The following is a 20551-nucleotide window of genomic DNA, read 5'->3' as shown; positions in this document are numbered from 1 at the left end:
ATCCTTTCCATCAGGAAGCAGCAACAGAAGCAGACAGGAAGACATGCCCTGCCACTTGCTTCACATCCATTCTTATGTGGACCGCTAGGCCCTCTTCCTTAAGATACCCAAAACTTCTCACCGCAACAGGCCAGCAACAGGGACCGGGGCATCTGCCATTCAAACCTTAACACCTGTAAACAGAAATCGTGCCCTGCAAACATCTGTATCTGTGAGGATGCCTTTTGCCTTGTGGTTCTAGCTAGCTCTGATTCTGTTCCGGTGTGTGTTTCTCCTACAGCAGGGTCAGCCAGCACAAGCCTCTCCATCAAGTGTAAAACAGCCTGGAAACAGTGAACGGAAACGCAAAGAACCTCGGGAAAAAGACAAAGAGAAAGAAAAGGAAAAAAATAGTTGTGTGATATTATAGTAAGTGCTGGCATCTGTGGGAACCACCTATGCAGATGACGGAAAGGAAGACCCAGTACCTACCGTCTGTGCCTGATCTCTCAATGGATTTTGTTCTTGTTTTCCAGGGGAAGGTTGTTACTTTGTTACAATCAACTTTTTTAAGTTACACAATATACTCTTTATGAGCTGGAGTTTTGTTACAAAGTGGAACTGTTGTATGTTGTCACTTGTAGCCAAATAAGTATATCACTCCTATTTTACGTTTAGTGATATGACAACTCTAATCAGTTGGTAAGCTACTGTGTTCTTTCTGACAACGGATGGAGGTCACCAGAGTGAGTCCTATCCTTCTCAAGATGTAATTATCAGCACAGCTATTTCTGAAACATTTATGCTAAATTATGTTCTAATCCATAAGAAATGAGGAGTTTAATATAGGGAAAGGGGAAAAAAGCAGGAATAAATGACCCTTCATTGTACACTGAACTGGCTCAGCCCTTGAACAGCTTTACCTTTCTTTAGTAATGTACATTTTAGATATTATCTTGAGAACTGATAATGAAGCTTGGATCCAATTTAGATAGAAAAATATTTTTTATTTTCCAATAGCAAAAAAAAAACCCACAAAATTATATGACACTAATACATATAACCTATCCAAATCAGATACTGACTTTGTAGTATTGTGAGATTCTGAGGAATTTTAACATCTTTAGGTAACCTGAATGATGGTTTGTTTGTTAAGGATGTGGTAAGTGAGGAGACCACACTCATGTTTTAGCCTTGTAAATAGGATGGCAGGGAAGAGCAGAGTTCACTGTCTACCTTTTTCTAGAATTACCTTGAACCTTAAATTTTAAACCATGTTTATTACTAGAAAATTAAGCATAGTTATTAAAACCAATAACAAGCACATTTCTGAAGGAGAGTTAATCTCTTGACTCTAATGAAAAGATATTAATAAAATTCTGAACATAGCAGGAATCTGAAGGAATTTATGTAAAAGCAGTCAGATTTTTTTTAACTTATGAGAACCAAATAAACCTAAGACATCTTATATCATTTATAGGATTCTGAAAGAATATTTACTCAGCTTTGTGATGAGGCAGCACATATTGTAATTTCTAGATCAAGTTTGAAAACTATCCTTAACAGTCCTTTTTATATACTTTGTATTTAAAGTTTGTTTCAGTCATTTTTAAAGATTATTGCCAGTGCAGGTAGCTGTATGAATTGCCCTAAGCCTCAGTAAACTTGTTTATTCAGAAGCATCACAAATTGAACATCCAGTTAGAGAATATTTCTTGTGGTCTGGAGACAACAAAAGACTACAAAAAAAAAAAGTAGTCTAGAGTTTCTTAAGACTATTGTCATCAACATTCTCCATGATCCCAAACCAACTGTAGGATGGATCTGTATGTAAAAAGTAGTTTTATTTATAAAAAGTATTATTCTAAGGGGAAAAATTCAGGGCTATGCTGTATCCTTTATACTCTTCTATATTACATGTCTATTTATGTTCTTTGTTATTCAAATTTCCTATGCTAGCATGGGAACCAATCAGAGAACATGCTGGGCTATAAAATTTGTGTATAAAATACTTAAGTCTCTTGATTCCAACCTAGAGTGAGTATGAATTGTCAAAGACCAGAATCCTATGGGTGGGCTGACTCAGCATAAACATATAGATAGGCAGCACTCTGATACTTAGAGGAGAAAGCTCAAACCTCAGGGTTTGCTTTTCCCAGAACCATCTATTATCTTAATTTAGAAAACAATAACCTTGAGTAATTTTAAAAAGTATACTTGAGGCATATTTTTCCATAATTATATACAATATCTATTTATTGCCCTTAAAATCTATATATAGAAATTGTTACTTTTACTATCTTAATTTGTTCCAAAGATAATACTGCCATACTGCATTCCCTCTAGAAGAAAAAAAAACAAACACAACTCACTCAAAACCAGCATCACTATCAGATAAGTAGGTGTCAATGTGCACTTATGACAAGCAATGAGTTGTGTTTATTAATCCAATCTTATGTCAAATTTCCAAGTCAGGCCTGGTTACATTCCTGGAATTGTTTGATAAGACAAGAGTCATAATATATGTTTTGATTACTGTGGGAGAAATTAATGTTTGACTCTTAAAACAAATTTGTGAGATGCTTTCCTGTCCTCGAAGGCTGTCAAGGATCTAAATTGTCGTGTGCTTGTTTCCTATGTTTTGCTCAAGGTAGCAAGTGATATTCAGACATATTGTTGCTTATTTGGGTACAAAGGACTTTGAATATGGTATTTTGAGGGATTTTTTTCCCCTCATAATACTTTGTAATACTTGAAATTGTTATACATATCTTGCTATCAGACGTTAGAATTTAAACATTTTGGAGCTTAATGTTTCTAGACTAAATTTCAGGCACATTTGACCGATATGCCCACTCAGCATGAGAACAACTGGCAGGAGGCAAGTGGAAGAGCAAATATGGTCCCTGGCTTTTCTCTTGCTTTCAAAGCAGTCTTAAAGTTAGTAGGTCAGTCTTTATTAGTGTGCAGTTCTTCATGGGAAACCCTGTTGTATAACAGTGCTATGACTTGTATTAATTTATCAATACCGAGAAGCATGTTGTTTTTGAAGGTTTCCATGACCTCTGTTTGGGTCTCAAAGCAAAACTTCCTATAAAATTTAAGTCATTTTAAAAATATGCACATACACACCAGGTTTAGGAGTGTCACCCAGTGGTAGACCATTTGCCTGGAATGCTTAAGGCCCTGGGTTCAATCCCCAGAACATGCGTATGTGCATAGACACACTGAGAAGTATGGTGTAAGCAGTTAATCATGGTGTGGGCTTTAGGCCCAGCCAGTGTTCATGGGTAGAATAACTTCCTCCATGTTTTAAGGGTTTAGGGTTTGAGCAAGACAGAGGCTTAAGTTTGGGATTAGGTGTATCTTGTTTTTGTTGCCTCACTTTTCTTCAGTTTGTTTTGGATTCTTCATGCTCCTCATGTCAGACATAAGCTGACTAAACTCATGTTAGCCATTCTGTACTCACACAAAAACCTCATAGCATTTTGTTTTCTGTGAACGGTAAACTCAGTGAGGACCTTGAGGACCACAGGGCAGATGTGAGGAAATGGATGACTCACGATTACTTGTCTGTGTTGGCATGTGAACAGATGTCTGTAAAATCCTAGCAAATCAAGGCAAGAATTTTTAGAACTGTCCTCAGTCTTGCTTAAACTTTTAGACATGGTATTGCTGTCTAGCCAGCTGACCTGGAATCAACTGTTGTAGCCCTGGCTACCTTCAAACCCAGAATCCTCCTGCCTCAGCTTCTCACTGCCGTGATTACAGGCATATGCATCATACCCAGCTTGTTTAACTTTCGTAAAGCTAACAGCAAACTGATTCCATTGTACCAGTTACTATTTTTTCTTATGAAAGCTTACAGGTTTGCACATATCACCGTCATAGGCATAGAATTTAAATTGAAAAATTAATGTTTGACAAAATAAGGCAAAGACATTAAAGGTAATTATTCATATTTTAAGGGATTAGACATGTGAAATCCTGGATCATTTGATGTTTGAAGCTTTTGTCTGAGCATGGTAATACACACCTGTCACTCAAACACCAAAGGTGTTTGGGGAAGCTGAAGCAGGAGGATCCTGAGTTCAAGGAGACCCTGGGCAAGTAGTAAGACCCTGTCTCCAAACACAAACCTGCCTTTGTCTTGTTTTGGCAATCATTGTGCACCTCAGTTTCCTCTGTGTGCAGGGTGCTCCTATTCTGCCACTCCCCATGCTTGCTTCTCCTGAGCACCGAGAATTACTGAGATCATCAGACGTTGCACAGCCTCTGTTCTTGAATTGCAGACTTTATAATGACTTAAATCAGTTTATTTTTAAAATGCCATTAGCTTCTAGAACTATTTCAAATGTGGCATGGCTTTCAAAAATATATTTTGTGTTGCTTTTGTATGTGGTAGACTAGTATCAAGACCAGGAGTATTTGGCATATAAAATGCACTTTACAGACCTGCTCTCCTGGTATTCTTTACAATTTAAGTGCTTAGAGCCTCTTGGTCTTTTCCTTCCCTCCAGAGTAAAGAAGCATCAGGAACTGACCGGTCTCTCCGCTGGTATCAGTGTAGACTACTTATTTGTGGCTTGGTGTGAAAATGGACTCTGATAGTGTGCAAGTCAGTTCCTTTAGACAGTGAGAAATCATAAAGGAACAATTGAATCTGAGATTGTTTCTCTGATAATTTAGTGTCTTTTGTTGCTGATCAAAAGTTATGAAGAATTGAGTTCACTTTTCTCAGATAACAGTTGAGAATAACTTTTAAAATTAAAAGCTCCCTGAAGGGAATAAATACAGAGAAGGTAAAACAGGAGGGTACCTTGCAGAATGGTGGAAAACTGATTTTGAAAATCTAAAATTTAATTCGTGCATGTCTTTACTTAATCCTGGTATTTCTGCTATTAGGAAATAGAGCTTAACAAATTGATAAATGCATATATTTTTTTACATGTAGGATTCTAGTTTCTACCTTCTGAACTCAAGAAAACTAAACTCAACAAACAGGGTAAATATCTTCAACTCTTGCCTCAAATTCAATGTTCCTTTGTCCTGACAAAGGTAGTTATATTTGTCTAATAAGCTGGTATCTTTAGGGCATGACACCCTCCCATTAACTAGTTGAAATAACGATGGCAAAGACAGGAAACCCAACCTTTGTCCCATGGTGAAGTTAAAAGAGCAAAAGTCCCATCCCAGAAAGTGCTCACTTTATCTAGCATGAATTGTAAAGATATCACCTTTTAAATGTTCAATTCTGCACTGTTGCACCTAGAGAGGCAAGGTGGCCCTGTAATTAGAGGATGTACAGTGCGGAGTCCTATGGGCAGTCCTGGCTCCTTTGCCTTCAGTAGTCATTTTATAGCTTAATGTGGAAAGTCAGGGAGCTGAAATGCCCATTATAAATCCCAAGTCACAAGATCCTAACAGAAATCCCCTATGAAGCAGCTGTAACTGAGATAAGAGATTGGTGTTTAATCTTTAAAATGTCTGGTTTGTCAGAATGTGTGTTGCTATTCTTTCCCACCCATTATTTGTATGAGATAACCACTGTGAAAGGATTCAGTGTCTCTTCACTTTCCAAGTTTGTTTTTTAGTGAAGCTTTGCTCTAGTAGTTTTTGTTGATTTATTTTCTGCAATAAAATGACAACTATTGTCACAGATCCACATAGGACCAGGTAATAGAAGACTGCTAAATGACAGAAGGGATAATTTCCCAGCACATGTGATTCGATTCCCTTGCTATGGGCTGCATACGTAGGTTGAAACATGGAACTGGGAGAGCAAAAAGGTAAACAGAATAATAATGGAAACTGTCATTTTGAACAGCAATAAGGAAAAGAAACAGGTTTTCTCCCCCGACTTGAGTGTGAGGCCAATTTCCTCTGACCTGTGGAGCTATGTGCTGCTGAGATGGGCTGTGGGAACTGTCTGTCCCAGCATCTTTTCTACTTCTAAAAAGTTACTCTTCCACTTTAAATGCAAGCGAAGAATAAAGACACAGGGAATGGGATATGTTCATTGAAAAGAGACACCTAAAATGCGCCTACTCATCACAGGGCTGAACTGATTTCTGTGAAATAAATTGATTGTTTTAAATGCTAATTATGCTAAGAACACCTCTAAAAATTATGTCTTAAATTTCAAGTTTCACTTTTGGAAACTATTCCTGAAAAGACATTGAACACAGGTGGGAAAGTATAAAATGTTCTGACAATGATTCAGTATTATTGTTTAATCTCAAATTCGTTGTTATACAGTGTAGTGTCATCATTGGGTTAAAATGTTGGATGTTTTTGTTAATATACTTAAAACTGTAACCAGTGAATAACATTGTAGTATTTTTTATTATAGATTATATTTTATTTCAATAAACTTTGATATTTAGACCGAACATTCTGTGTGTCAGCTCATCACATTAAGCTGCTGTCCATGTGGCTGGTCACATTTACTTGAGATTTACTTAGATCAGTGTTTGACACAACATACAGTTAATAATCAACTCTAAACTGCAACCCTTGATTCTGGTGAGCAAGAGTCACCATCTCACACAGCTCTCTTATCAGAGGAGTTAGTTCAGGAAAAACTGAAAGGGATCATTTCCTCCTGCCACCGTGGGTCAAGCTGCCAGGCTACTGCTACATGTACCTCTACCCACAGAGCCATATCATTTTGTTTTCTAAGTGATTTTCAGAGGTATTTATGCTACAGCTCAAAATTAGTATTCATCTTGAATGGTCAAAAACTCTATTGTGGACACTCAGGATAGTTCACACTTGTAATTCCAGCACTTAGGTGGCTGAAGCAAGAGGATCACTGTGAACTAAAGGCCAGCCTAGGCTACAAAATGAGAGACATTGCCTCAAGTTTCAAAAAAAAAGCTCCAACCAGTGCCAGTTTCTCTTACTGAGTTGACTAAGTTCAAACCTCAACCATGTCCCTCATTAGGGTCTCAAATGCCAGACTCCTGCTTCCTTACTTAAAGACATCAGGGGTAGAACAGAGATGACTAGAGTCAGCCATGCCCACAATGAAATCATTCAGATTAGTCCAGAGGGGAGTCCTGAACTGGCAAACCTCACCACTCTTTCCCATCAATAACTGTCCCCCAGAGCTGTAGCTGGATGCAATAACCTGGTGGGTGGTAGCACAAGCTTTCTCCCTCATCACATCAGGACTGTAAACAAGAGACCAATTTCATATACTCAAGCATCATACTGAATCTAATCATCACCGCCATCTTTAACTTTGGAGGTGCAAGCTTGGGATTCCAACACTCTGGAGACTGAGACATGAGGAATCAGGAATTCCAGACCAGCTTGGGCTACATAAGACCTTGTTTCAAAATGGGGCAAAAATGAAGACAGTGAGTCAGGCACGGTGGTACATATTAGTAATCCCAGTACTCAGAGGTGGAGGGTGGTAAATTAAAGACCAGTCTGAGATACAGTAAGACTCAAGGAAGGAGTAAAAAAGAAAGCAGGCCATCACAGGGACACAATATCCTCAGGACATATCTGATAAATAATACATGAAAAGGGTTTAGAACGCAAAGATAAAGACAAAAACACAATTAAAATGGAGTAAAGATGTAGCCAGGCAGTGATGGTGGCAGCACACTGGTCTAAAACTCAGGCAGGCGGATCTCTGTGAGTTTGAGGCCAGCCTAGTCTACAGAGCGAGTTCTAGGACAGCCAGGGCTACACTGAAAAACTGTCTTGAAACACAAACAAAAAAATGTAAACAAATAATGCAAAGTTATACCAATTATAAAAGGCATGTGAAATATGCTTAACATCATTAGAACAGAAATTCAAGAGCCAATGAGCTAGCTCAGTGGGTAAGAGAGCTTGCTACCAAGTGTAACAACCTGGACTCAATCTCCAGAACTTTCATAGTAGAACTGATTTTCAAGTTGTCCACTGACCTTCAGATGCACAATATGACACATATACACACAAATTTATGTAATAAAAATTTATAAGTTTACCAAGAGTCAAAAAAATTAAAACCATAGCTAAATTACACGGGACAGCCAACACACAGAGTTGAGTCTGTGCAGTGCAAAGATGGCACACACTTGAGTTGAGAACTCTCCAGCAGTTTCCTGCAATTACAGTTTTCTGGCAGCCACACCTGCCAGTTCCAAGCCTACTTATCCAAGAGAAATTAAAACATGGCTATAGAGACTTAGACACACATACTCAAAACATTTACTCATCAAACTGCAAGCAAGCTAAATTCCCATCAGTAAGTGAATGCATAGGGAATTATGGTACATATATATGTACAATGAAAACCTACACAGCAACAGAAAATTGCTGACACATAACAACATGGCCCAAATGCAAACTGCAATGAATTAAGTGATGTTTTTGTATGGTTCTAGGCATATGAACTTAAGAGAAAAATAAAGGCAACAGTAGCTGTCTAGGCTGGAGAAGTAGTTTGGGATGACCAGGAAAGGACATGAAGGGCTGGAGAGATGACTTAGCAGTCAGAGCTTGTACTGCTCTTGCAGAGGACCAGAGTTTGGTTCCCAGCAGTCATGCCAAGTGGCTAACAACCACCTTTAACTCCAGCTCCAAGGGGACCTGCACTCATGTACACATAATCTCTCTCTCCTCTCTCTCTCTCTCTCTCTCTCTCTCTCTCTCTCTCTCTCACACACACACACACACACACACACGAATACACATAATTTTTTTTTTAAAGGAAAGAACATGAAGATTTTCAGTGATAAAACTGCCACTTAAATTTGTTGATAGTTATGTCTGGTCATTTGTATATTCTACTTTAAAATAATTTCAAATGCTTTCATACATTAGCAACAAATAAAAACTGAGATTTTAAAAATTCTAGTTGAGGCCGTGTGGTGGTGGTGCATGCTTTTAATCCCAGCACTCAGGAGGCAGAGGCAAGCAGATCTCTGTGAGTTCGAGACCAGTCTGGTCTACAAGTGCTGGTTCCAGGATAGGCTCCAAAGCTATAGAGAAACCCTGTCTCGTAAAACAAAAACAAAACAAAAAAATTCTAGTTGGGAGTTGGAAAGACAGCATTAGGATCTGAGCTCTGTCTCCAGAATTCCTGTTTTTAAAAAGTGGTGTGTGGTGGTTTGAATGAGTATATTCCCCCAAAGCACCTAGGTCTCAATACTTGGTCCCCAGGTGGTGGAACTGCTAGGAAGGATAAGGAGGTGTTTTTTGGAGAAGTTGTCCAAGGGTAGGCTTCAAAAGACTTGTACCATTCCCAGTGTGTGTCTGTGCCTCACCTTGCAGAGTAAGACACAAGTCCTCTGCTCCCTGCCTCCAGACCTTTACTCCACCATTATAGACTCTGACCCACTGAAACCACAGCCCAATTAAACACTTTTTTTACAGTTTGCTTTGGTTATAGTGTGATACCAAGAAACAGAGAAGCAACTAAGACACAGGCATGGAGGTGTACCTATGATACCAGTGCTGGAGAAGAGGACACATTCAAACCCCTGGCTCACTGACTAGTCAGCCTAGTCTGACTAGTGAGCTGCAAGTCAATGAAGAGATCCCCATCCCCCACACCAAGTTGTGCTGCACCTGAGGCTGACATTTGGCCTCTATGTGCATATTGCACAGAATCACATCTGATATAACATCAGAAAATTGAGAAATTTTAGTACAAGACCCACACACTGAAACCCTGAACATGAGTTACTTTCCTTTTGCCATTCCTTAACCACTGGATTTTTTGTTTGTTTACATTTTATTCATATTTTGCCCAATGGAATCAACAAGAATTGAAAGAAATGGTCTCAAATTCTGAGCACAAGTATATCTGGGTTTGAATCTTAGTTCTATTATTCTCTGTGATCTTGAGATCATTCCTGGGTTTCCTTCCATACTGATACCCACACAAAGGCTGAGGGGCATTAAACCACTGCATGCAAACTGCCTGGATGCTCTGGGAGATGGCTCGGGGTTAAATCACTTGCCATACAAGTGCAAGGACCTAAGTTCAGATACCTAGAGCCCACGTAAATGCCAAATGGGCATGGCTGTCCACCTGTGATTTCAGTCTTGAACAGCAGAGATACAGTAGCAAGTAAGACTAGCCATTTCAGTGAGTTCTAGGTTTGACAGAGACCTTGACTCAGTGAATAAGGTGGAAGAGTAACCGAGGATAATTCTAACACCGACCTCAGTTCTCCACATGTGCACACAGGAGAATACACACAACACAAACATACATGAAAACGGAAAAAGGAAAAACTAGCCTAGTACACGTCTCCAGGTCTGGAAGAGCCCATCTTCCTTTAGAAAATCCTCCCTAGACCCAGTTTTCACTACTGTCTTAGGTACATCTGTGCTAATTAATGGCCTAAGTCTTCAGAGCTACTCTCAACCCCTAGATAATTCCAGGTGGGTTTTTCAAGTTTTCTAAACTAGAAAAAGCTGTAACTATGGCAACATTAGGAAAAAATGTCTGATGACTGTTGGGCCCTTCAGTGTAAGCAACACTCAAAGTTAATTTACTTATACTGTGGATTAAACAAAGGGACTTTTCCACATTAGGCAAGACTTTTACTAAAAACCACTAAACACACGCAGCCCTTCAAAGACCAGGCTAGGATCTCATACATCATACACACACTCCAAATATGTATTTTTTACATATGTATGTGTGTATTTGCATGTTTACCATGCACGTAGGTGTACATTGTGTGTGTGTGTGTGTACCCAGGCTGACATCTAGTGTCTTCCTTAATCACTTTCCACCTTTGCCTTTTGAGGCTGGATCTCATCGTGTAGCCTTTGTTGGCTCTGAAGTCATCTGGAGTGCTGGGATCACAAGCATGAGCAACCACACCCGCAACTGTAGATGGGATAGTACACGTGAAGTGGGTATGTGGGTATGCACGTATATGCCAAGGCTAGAGAAGACTCCAAGCTACTAGTCTCTGCCTTATTGCCTTGAGACAAGCAAGGGCTCTCACTGAATCTGAAGCATAGTTTCACTTTGACTGACTGACCAGCAAACTCTTATCCCCCAACACTGGGGTCAGAGGCACACATGATCACGGCCCAATTTTTTTATGTAGGTACTGGGGATTTGACCTTATGTCCTAGCACTCGGGGCAGAGTCGGGCAGATCTCAGAGTGAGTTTCAGGACAGCCAGGTCTACACAAAGAAACCGTGTCTCAAAAGAAAAAAAAAAGTGGGTGGTGGTGGTTCCCCCAAAGAACAAGACTAGAGTCCTTTGGCTACCTGCAGTCACTCAAGAGTCTGAGACATCTCATGTCCCTACATCTAGGGTCAGATACTGACAAAAACTTTTCCAAAGACTCCACAACAGAGTACCATTGCCCCATTCTTCACTAGGCATGAACAGATCATTGTTGTGACCAAGATCCTAAATGGCCTCAGTTTTGGTGGCTAGTCTCTATGAAGGGGAAGCTGCTGTGAAATAGGTCAAGAGCTTTCCTACCAAAGATGCTTAACAAAGGATTAGAGAATTTCTTTTTTCTTTTTCTTTTTGATTTTTCATACAGGGTTTCTCTGTTGTTTTGGAGCCTGTCCTGGAACTAGCTCTTGTAGTCCAGGTTGGCCTTGCACTCACAGAGATCCTTCTGCCTCTGCCTCCCGAGTGCTGGGATTAAAGGCATGTGCCACCACCGCCTGGCTGGATTAGAGAATTTCTAACACATCTACAGTGTGTTATCAACTCCTGACCAGAGCAAAGCTTGCTGCATGTCCTAGGAACAGAGAGCAAATGCTGCCATTGCAGTTCTTACCAAGTCTGCTGCTTGGGAGTCACTAGCAGGAAGGCTGGAGGACTAAACCCTGAGGCTGGAACAAAGACAGACACAGTTCTAAGTGTGGGCTTTTATTCTCACAGAGAGATTATTGCTGCACACTAGCATTTATAAAACCCGACTGAGTCACCCGTCTAGAATCTGGGATTCTTCTACTTCTCAGCATTATTTAGGGAGATGGAAATGTTACCACACAATTCTGAGAAGTGGGATTTATCCATCAAACCATGAAGACCCTCCACAAGTGCAGCTTACCTGCTCAACTCAGTATGAAACCCTTGTAATACAAGGTACATGGACAAAGTTTCCTTCATCTATGGAGCCTTATACCACACAAACTTGGACAAGTGTACTGCTCCCCATATAAAATCTACCTTCAGTTTACAGTTAAAAAGGTCCTCAACACTTGAGCAACTATACAGAATATGAAGGTTTATTTCAAAAAAGATTACATTTTTTTTAACCAGGATACACAGATGCACTTAATGTAACAGTACCTTCTGCAAAAATAGGTTACATAATACTCCGAAATGCAAGGAACAATCTTATTCTCTAAAAATTAGACAGCAGGCATCTGAAGCTCAAATAGCCTTCAAAATGGAGGCAGCAAACACTGGTGACACCACAGAGCTAATGCTGCAAATGAAACCACTACCACTCAGCTGCAAACCACTCCCGTTCACACAGAGCCAAACAAAACAGCCTCGGTGCCAAGCCTTTAAAATGGGTCTCAGTGCTGCAAGAAAAAAGTTGAATGATACACAAAACTGTGAAAAGTTTCAACAGAACTATTTAAACATCTTCTCTAAAATTGAGAAAAGCAATCATGTTAAATTTTTTTAAAAAAAGAAAAACAACAGTCAGATAGAGCTTTCAAGCAGTCAGAGGTCCTCCTCGTAAGTAGTCAAGTAAAGTTTACAGGAGATCTCAATAAATTATCTGGAAACCTCGGCAGGAAGTTTGTGTTCAAAACCGCCGTGGAGGTCCACTCTTAAACGGCTTAAACCCGGAGCTGCTTCCTCTTGGCATGGAGTTGCCACTCATCTGTACAATCCTATTAACTGGGGATGCGGTGCTAAAAGGGAGTTTAAAAGGGAAAAGGGTCAGAACAAACAATCACAAGAAATACCCTCCCAGCACTTACCACTCCCAAAGACTTCTCTGCTTTCCTGATCTACATTTAGACTCTAATCCTGTAAGGTGGATACCATTACTAACCCCTCTTCACCAAGGAAGAAACTGAGACCTGAAAGTATATCTTAGTCCAAGACACAGAGCTAATATGTGGTGGGCAGCAAGAGTGTGACCTTGGCGCTCTTATTTCAATGCTGGCTTCTTCAGAAGCAGGGTGCAGTGCATATGACAGGACTCCAGCAAGGCTGGACCTCAGCCACAGCAGCAGCAGTAGCAGTGGAGGCTTGTGCAAAGGGCACACAGCCTCTTCTGGCCTTCCGCTGCTTCTCCCTCACTTTTTAAAAAGGATGTAATTCTGGAGATGAAGAAAACCTCAAACTCAAGATCCTTCCCTTAGTCTCCACTGCTGGTCCTAAGGCAAATACCATTCTAACCCCACTCAGATCACTCCAGGCCCTCAGTCTGTTTTAATTACCAGTTAAGGAGATGATGGTTCACACTAGTTTCAAAAATTGACTAGCAGGAAGTCAATATTATTTCCAGTTTCTTTATGCATAGAGAGTATTATAGACACTAGTAAATTTCAGGAAAAAGATAATCTAAAACTCTATCACAATGAAGAGGTGAAAGTTGATGGTGAAATACTCCAAATAAAACTAGCTAAAGCCGGGTGGTGGTGGCACACACCTTTAATCCCAGCACTTGGGGGCAGAGGCAGGTGGATCTCTGCGAGTTCAAGGCCAGTCTGGCCTACTACAGAGAGAGTTCCAGGACAGCTGGAGTTAAAGAGAAACCCTGTCTCAAAAACCAAAAAAAAAAAAAAAAACAAAATAAATAAAAAAACTAGTCAAGAACCACTATGGTTTAAGCAAGTAAATGATACATCAAAACATGTGGTCCCACAGTCATGCAAAGGCAGTGCGAGTATCAGGAAGCTCTCTGGGAAGACCAGGCACAGGCTGGATGCAGGAAAGAGCAGCATCAAAACCACAATTTTGGACAGCATTTTTAATTTCTTCTAGGAACAGAGATCAAGGCTGGGGCATGTTTCCCCAGTCAAGGTTTTGAGGATGGCAGCACTGAGAGGTAAAAGCTTGAGGCAAAAAAGCAAAGCAAACAAAAAAATTACATGGAAAAGACAGTGAAGACAGTACCATCTGAAGCTCTGCTTGGAGGAGCCAAAAAAGAGGATCAAGAAGGAAAGAAAACAAAGGGCCAAAAGCTGGGCGGTGGTGGCACATGCCATTAATCCCAGCACTCGGGAGGCAGAGGCAGGCAGATCTCTCTGAGTTCAAAACCAGCCTTGTCTACAGGGCAAGTTCCATGACAGCCAGAGCTGTTACACAGAAAATACTATCTTAAAAAACAAAGAGAAAGAGGGCTGAGATGGTATGGTGGGGCATGCCCACAACCACAACACCTGGAAGGCTGAGTCTGAAGACAGCCCAGCCTACACATTCTAAGACTCATCACAAACCAAGCAACTAAAATACTGCCTCACAATCAGAACAGTAACAGGGTGAAAAGCAGCATCCGGTGGAGCCCAGAGCTTACACGGAACAAGTCACTGGCCCCTCTCATCAGCACAGAAGCAAATGGCATTGCTACGAGGATGTGACACAGGAGTCACCAGCAGAAGTGCAAAGTAGCAGCTCCACCAAACAAGGGCGTGAGGGAAAGGACAGGGAAGCAGGTGAGGCCAGGCCACAAGAGTGGGCTTTACCAACGGCAATGTCATCTCATGCTCTAGCGTGCTGTAGCGACTACTCGGTTATGGAACAGCAGAAAGGGTCTTAACAGATGAGGTGCTTACCTTGAATGCTGGGTTATCATGCCTGCTCCTGACCGGCCATCACCCATTCGCCTTGTGTCATGGTAGCCAGGCCCCTGAGAGGGTGGGCCATGCCATTCTTTTCTTGGTCCACTTGTGTCCCGTCCATGACGTTCCACTACATGTCGTTCTTCAGGGTAGTGCTGAGGACAGCCCATAAAAAAGTGAGTCCTGGCCACTTTGTCCCATGCACTAGCTCATACTGCTATGCTTTAACGGCAGAGCAAACTAGTAGAATGTCTAAGAATGTAACAGATGGAAGGAGTGACCACCCATTTATTCCGGCAGGAGCCCCTCTGGACCTTCATTTCTAGGTCCACACCCACTACTACTCCAGCACTATTTGGGCATAGGAATTTCAAATGCCTGGATAGATCTAAAGAACTCTAAATTTACACAAGAGTTTGTCAAAAGTTAAAGGGCAGTTAAGTTGGCCATATGATCAACACATCAAACCAACTTGCAAAGAGTATACAGAAAAAGCCATCCAATTGTAGACAACACAGCTCAGTGCCGTGACTTGTCCACGATGCTCCATTATGGCTATATTTAGAACGAGAGGAGGAGTCAAGGCCTGTTGACACCTCGCTTAGGCAAAGCTGTTGGCATCCACAAAGGCTTAGGGACAATACTGGTCAAAGAACTGACAGGCTAACGTTGAAAACTTCTGACAGGGAATCCAGGTTCTCTTCCTCAGGAGACCTTTTTAAAGGGGATTCTGAATGTAGGGTGCTGGCCTAGAATAATTTCTTAAGTTCTACCTTAAATAAAGTAGAGCATCTGCATCATGCTTAGTTTTAAGTTTGTTCAGGATAACCAGCTTAATGGACTTGTGCGAACATTTCTCCTTATTAAGACAAATTAATACTTCAGAACCACTGAGCTGCAAACTTACTTCATAAATGTGCTAGGTGAAATGATTTACAGTGACACTGTACATGCCAAGACAGTAAGACATTTTCTGGCTAAAACAAAAATGCTATCATTGAGGGCTGAAGTTCAGATCCCCAGAGCCCACATAGAAGCTGGGTAAGAAGCTGGGAATGTTGGCACACACCGGTAATCACCACACTTGGGAGTCAGAGATAAGTAGATCTCTTGAGTTTGGGAAAAAGAAAGACTAGGTAAGAGCAGCAGCTGCCACCGGGAGAGGCAGAAGCACAAGGTCCATAGAGCAGGCTAGCTGCCATGACTAGCCAGAATTGGTGAGCTCCAATTTCAGCAAGAGACCCTGACTCAATAAATAAAGTGCAACACAATGGAGGACACCAGCCACGCCTGCACACTCATGCCAACACCTGTGCCAAAAGATGCGCTAATGAGACCTGGTCTGTATTTCAAGCTGTACACAGCTCCAAATTCCATAGAACTTTAAAGAATGTATTCCGTCAGACTAGAGATGCAGCTCAGTTGGTAGACTGTTTGCTAGCATGCACGAAACCTTGGATTGCAGTCCCAATACCAGAGAAACCAGTATGTGCCTATAGCCCTAGCACTCCAAAAGGTAGAGGCAGGAGGGTCAGAAATCCAAGGTCATTCTTGGCTTCATCCTCAGCTACACAGCATGTTAAAAAGCCAACCTGGAATATGTTTGACTCTTTCTTTTGAAGGAAAAAAAAGCACATCCTTTCTATTCGTGCTGCAATAACCTCACTGGCATGACAGTATTTTATCAATTAAGAGAATGCTTTAAGCTGAGTGCAATTTTTACATATTTGTATCACTTATAGATAATTTTCCTCTACTAAGCTCAGCAACTTAAAAGAATATTCAAGTCAACAGAATATCAAAAGAATAAAAATTGGGATTCAAGAGATGGTTCAGTGGTTAAAAGCACTGGCTGCTCTTTCAGAGGACCAAGGATCAATTCCCAGCACCCACATGGTGGCTCACAACTGCCTGTAACTCCAGTCCCAGTGGATATGATGCTCTCTTTTGGCCTCTGTGAATACTACATGTACAGAATACAAGTAGGCAAAGCATTCACATACAATACATTTTATCTTTTAATTAATTTATTATCATTTTTTTTCCAGACAGGGTTTCCCTATGTAGCCCTGGCTGTCCTGAACCTTGTTTTATATAGTAAGCGGGGCTGATTTCAAAATCAGAGATCTGCCTGCCTCTGCCTCAGGAGTGCTGAGATTAGGGGGTGGACTACCATACTCGGCTTACATAAATATTAAAGAATAGAGAGCAATTTCAAATGATTCTACTTGTCCATTTTTTGAAAACAGAGCAAAAGCAATTGACTTTTACTCTATACTTAATATGCTAGCTTCAGCACTACATACACTAAAATTGGAACAGCAGATTAGCATGCTCCCTGCTCACAGACACAGATCAAGTTATGATGTGTTCTGTGTTTTAAAAAAGCCAAATTATCATTCAGAAGGCTCATTTAACAACTATAGCTACTGTCAAATAGAAGAAGAATTGTAATAAAAACAAAGTTTGAGGACCAGTAAGATAGCTCAGCAGGTAAAAGAACTTGTCATGCAAAGCCTGGCCTGAGCTGGATCTGGAATCCATGTAAAAAGCCAGATGCAGGAGTCCACGTCTCTAATCCCAGTACTCCTAGGATGGGAAGCAGATACAGAAGAATTGCCTGCAGTCTTATAGACCAGCCTGTTTGAAACAGAATCTGCCTCAACAGGGTGGGAGGAAAGAAATAATTCCCAAAATGTAGTTCTCTGACTATGTACCATGGCACATAGAGAATCCTTCTCTCCCATATACAGATATAAAATATTAAATCAGGCAGGCATGGTGGCACATGCCTCTAATCCCAGCACTTAGGAGACTGAAGCAGCTGGATCTCTATGAGTTCAAGGCCAGCCTGGTCTACAGAGTGAATGCCAGGACAGCCAGAACCACACAGAGAAACCCTGTCTTGGGGGGGGGGGAAGCTTTTAAGGCTAGTACTTCTTCTTTGGACAACTGATATTTATTTATAAAGAACAAACCTGAGAAACATCTGTTGCAGAAGTTGGTCTCTCAGTCATTCCAATTACCCAATCTTAGCCACCACAGAATGGTTCTCCATATGGACACCTGTCAAGAGCATCTCCTATAGGCTGGAGAGATGCTGCTCTTCTAAAAGACCCAGCTCAATTCTCAGCAACAGCATGGTGGCTCACAACCGTAACTCAAGTATCATGGGATCTGAGGCTCTCTTCTAAACTCCACAGACACCAGACATAAAAATGGTATACAGATCCATACAGAAGCTGGCAAAACACCCATACACATAAATGATAAACATTAAATAAAACAACAGAAAGAGGGAGCATCTATCTCCAGTGCTTCAGTAGACTCAATAGGAAGCGCCCAGCAACTTTTACCTGTGCTCCGCTTCCTCGGTCAGAGATGACTCCTCTGTCTCCCTCTCGGCTTCCATAGCCTGAGGCACTACTGCGATTCCCAGGGGGTGCTCCCCTCACACTGTGTCCCGAGACTTCTCTCCCAGATCGCTCTGGCCTTTCAACTCTGTTAACGCAGCACAGGAATGGTCAAACACTCATTTAAATACCAGTACACAGTACACCATGAAGCAGCAGCAGCATATGACTACCTGGACTCCCGTTTGTCAGTAGACATGCTCCCTTCGCTTTTCCAGGAGGTTGGTCTAGAAGGATTGGGCCCAGCTTCTCGAGGATGTCTAGGGTGAGCAACCTCAGCTCTGTCATGAAGGATTACTGTTCTTCTTTCGTCTCTCTCCCCTCGTACCTCTCGTCTGTCTGTTTCTCTAAGTTCATTTCTTGGTGGTGGAGGCTCGTTTCTTCTGGAATCACCAAAGTTTTTGGGGTACCTTTCAAAGCTTGGCTCTTCTCTTCGGGCTGCTGGTCTTGGTTTTTTCCCTTCACTTTGACCAACAAACCGTTCCCGTCTACTAATGAGAAACAAATGCAGATCCTCAGAAGCATTTACTTACTCTATTCTCAACTTCATCTGCATGACTTACAATCATGAAACTTTCTTAGGAGGAGTTAGGCAAGGACAGCAGAAAAGCTTCATTACTAACTCCAACAGTTTTCTTTTAGACTGAGCTATGTCTAGCACAAAGGTTTCTTTTCCAGGAAAAATGGTAGCAATCAAGTTACTACCAGCCTGCATGTTTCACTGTTCCTAATAGCCACAGTACATCCAAAATTAGCATTCTCCACTCATACTTGTTTTTAGTTAATTTTTTAATTGGTTTTTATGAAGCAGAATCTCAAACTGCTGTGTAGCCTTGGCTGGTCTCAACTCTTCAGTCTATGCCTCCCAAGGACACCATCCAATTGCAGATAAGAGGATACCTCTTCCTCACCAGTGAAAACCAAACTAAACATACAATTGGTTCTGCATCCTCAGTTTTGACTCAGCACTTTTTTTCCAATATTTACTTATTTATTATGTATATAATAGTCTGTCTGTGTGTATGCCTGCAGGCCAGAAGAGGGCACCAGATTCCATTACAGATGGTTGTGAACCACCATGTGGTTGCTGGGAATTGAACTCAGGACCTTTGAAAGAGCAGGCAATGCTAATAACCTCTGAGCAATCTCTCCAACCCCCCTTGACTCAGCACTTCTATTATTAGTATTATATTATAGAGAATCAAAGTTCTGACTAGCAAATGCGAGCATTTCGGTTTGTCCATTTACCTTTCAAAGGACGAGGACTGCACAGATGCAGTTTCAGGAAACCTACTCCGCTCTCGGTGACTGAAGTCAAGAAACCTGTTCTGCTGACGATAGTCAGATCCATGGCCAAATCGTGCATCTGTATCTAGAGACAGCTTTTTATTCTCGCTCCAGTAAGGATCATCTCGCCTTAAAGAGAAACGTTTGCTCATTTATACAAATTATTGTGTAATAATCAAACAGCATCTACTTGGAATCATAGATACCACATTAGAACATACAAGTCTCCTGAACTCAAGAAAGAATAGTGAGGAACTAGGACAGGACTGTTTAATTCTGTTGTCACAAATATGAGAGGAGAAAAATAGTTGAAAAAAGTGTGCCTGTATTTTGTGTGTGCACATGTAAGCGTTGTCTGGGAGCAGACAGCTGTGTGTGGAGGAAAGAGATCAATATGGGTGTCTTCCTCTGTCACTCTCCACCTCATTTTTGGAGACAGAATCTCTCACTGAACCTGAAGCTCACTAACTGAACTAATTTTTCAATTAGTTGGCCAGAGAGCTCAGTGATCTGCCTGTCCCTGCCTCATCAGTGCTAGGACTGCATAGGTGCTGGATATATAAACTCAGATATGCTTGCTCAGCAATTGCTCCGCCTGTCTACTATCTCTCAAGCCTAAACTACCTGTTCTCACATCTTTCAATAGAAAAGACAACACCTGACATCATGTCATAAGGGATTCTCACCAGCATTTTCAGTTACATTTTTTACCCCTTAAAGTGCTGGGGATGGCCCAGGGTCTGGCAATGCCCAAGGGAAGTAGGCCCTCCGTCAATGAGCTACATCCGCAGCCCTCAGCTACCATGAACCTCATAAAGACTGCAGAGGTAAGACTTGAGCTTATACTGGGTCCTATCAGTACTGCAATCCTTTCCCTTCCATGTTAGACAGGACCTTTGATTCTAGAGCAGGTGTGTTCTAATTCTCTAACCCTAGCTCACTAAGAACAAGATAGCATGCGAGATCACTAAGAAAGAAAGTACTACCTATGATCTACATCACGTGGGCGTTTCAAAGAATTCCTTTTTTCTTGTTCATAACGGAGCTGCTGCTGTTGCCTTCTGAGTTCTTCTCTCTCTCGAGCAATCCGTTCAGCTTCCTTACGCCGTTCCTTCAGATATACAGGAAT

At 41.3% G+C, this 20551-nt stretch overlaps 2 protein-coding genes across 14 annotated transcripts in view; one reads left to right on the top strand and one right to left on the bottom strand.

Annotated features, from left to right (window-relative positions):
* Mindy2 (MINDY lysine 48 deubiquitinase 2) overlaps positions 1 to 6371 on the top strand; it is a 74113-nt gene extending 67742 nt beyond the window's left edge. For 2 of the 3 annotated variants that reach the window (XM_085689318.2, XM_048424178.3), the window contains one exon: positions 281 to 6371. In XM_085689318.2, the coding sequence (XP_085545444.1) occupies positions 281 to 409 (129 nt within the window). In that variant the 3' untranslated portion in view covers positions 410 to 6371. The remainder of the gene's footprint in view (positions 1 to 280) is intronic. The other variant, XM_085689317.2, reaches the window with a different exon arrangement.
* Positions 6372 to 12181: 5810 nt separating this feature from the next.
* Positions 12182 to 20551, bottom strand: part of Sltm (SAFB like transcription modulator) — a 54781-nt gene continuing 46411 nt past the window's right edge. For 7 of the 11 annotated variants that reach the window (XM_085689314.2, XM_087905360.1, XM_085689310.2 and 4 more), the window contains 6 exons: positions 20409 to 20533; positions 19384 to 19551; positions 18309 to 18626; positions 18079 to 18223; positions 14717 to 14877; positions 12182 to 12844 (listed from right to left, as the gene is read on the bottom strand). In XM_085689314.2, coding sequence (XP_085545440.1) covers positions 12736 to 12844; positions 14717 to 14877; positions 18079 to 18223; positions 18309 to 18626; positions 19384 to 19551; positions 20409 to 20533 — 1026 coding nt within the window. In that variant the 3' untranslated portion in view covers positions 12182 to 12735. The remainder of the gene's footprint in view (positions 12845 to 14716; positions 14878 to 18078; positions 18224 to 18308; positions 18627 to 19383; positions 19552 to 20408; positions 20534 to 20551) is intronic. The other 4 variants (XM_085689307.2, XM_085689311.2, XM_085689313.2 and 1 more) reach the window with 1 other exon arrangement.

The sequence above is a fragment of the Myodes glareolus genome, chromosome 4, assembly GCF_982192425.1.
Source record: "Myodes glareolus chromosome 4, mMyoGla1.1, whole genome shotgun sequence".
Taxonomy (NCBI): domain Eukaryota; kingdom Metazoa; phylum Chordata; class Mammalia; order Rodentia; family Cricetidae; genus Myodes; species Myodes glareolus.
Note: the sequence above shows the minus strand (reverse complement) of the source record. Positions and strands in the feature narration are given on the sequence as shown.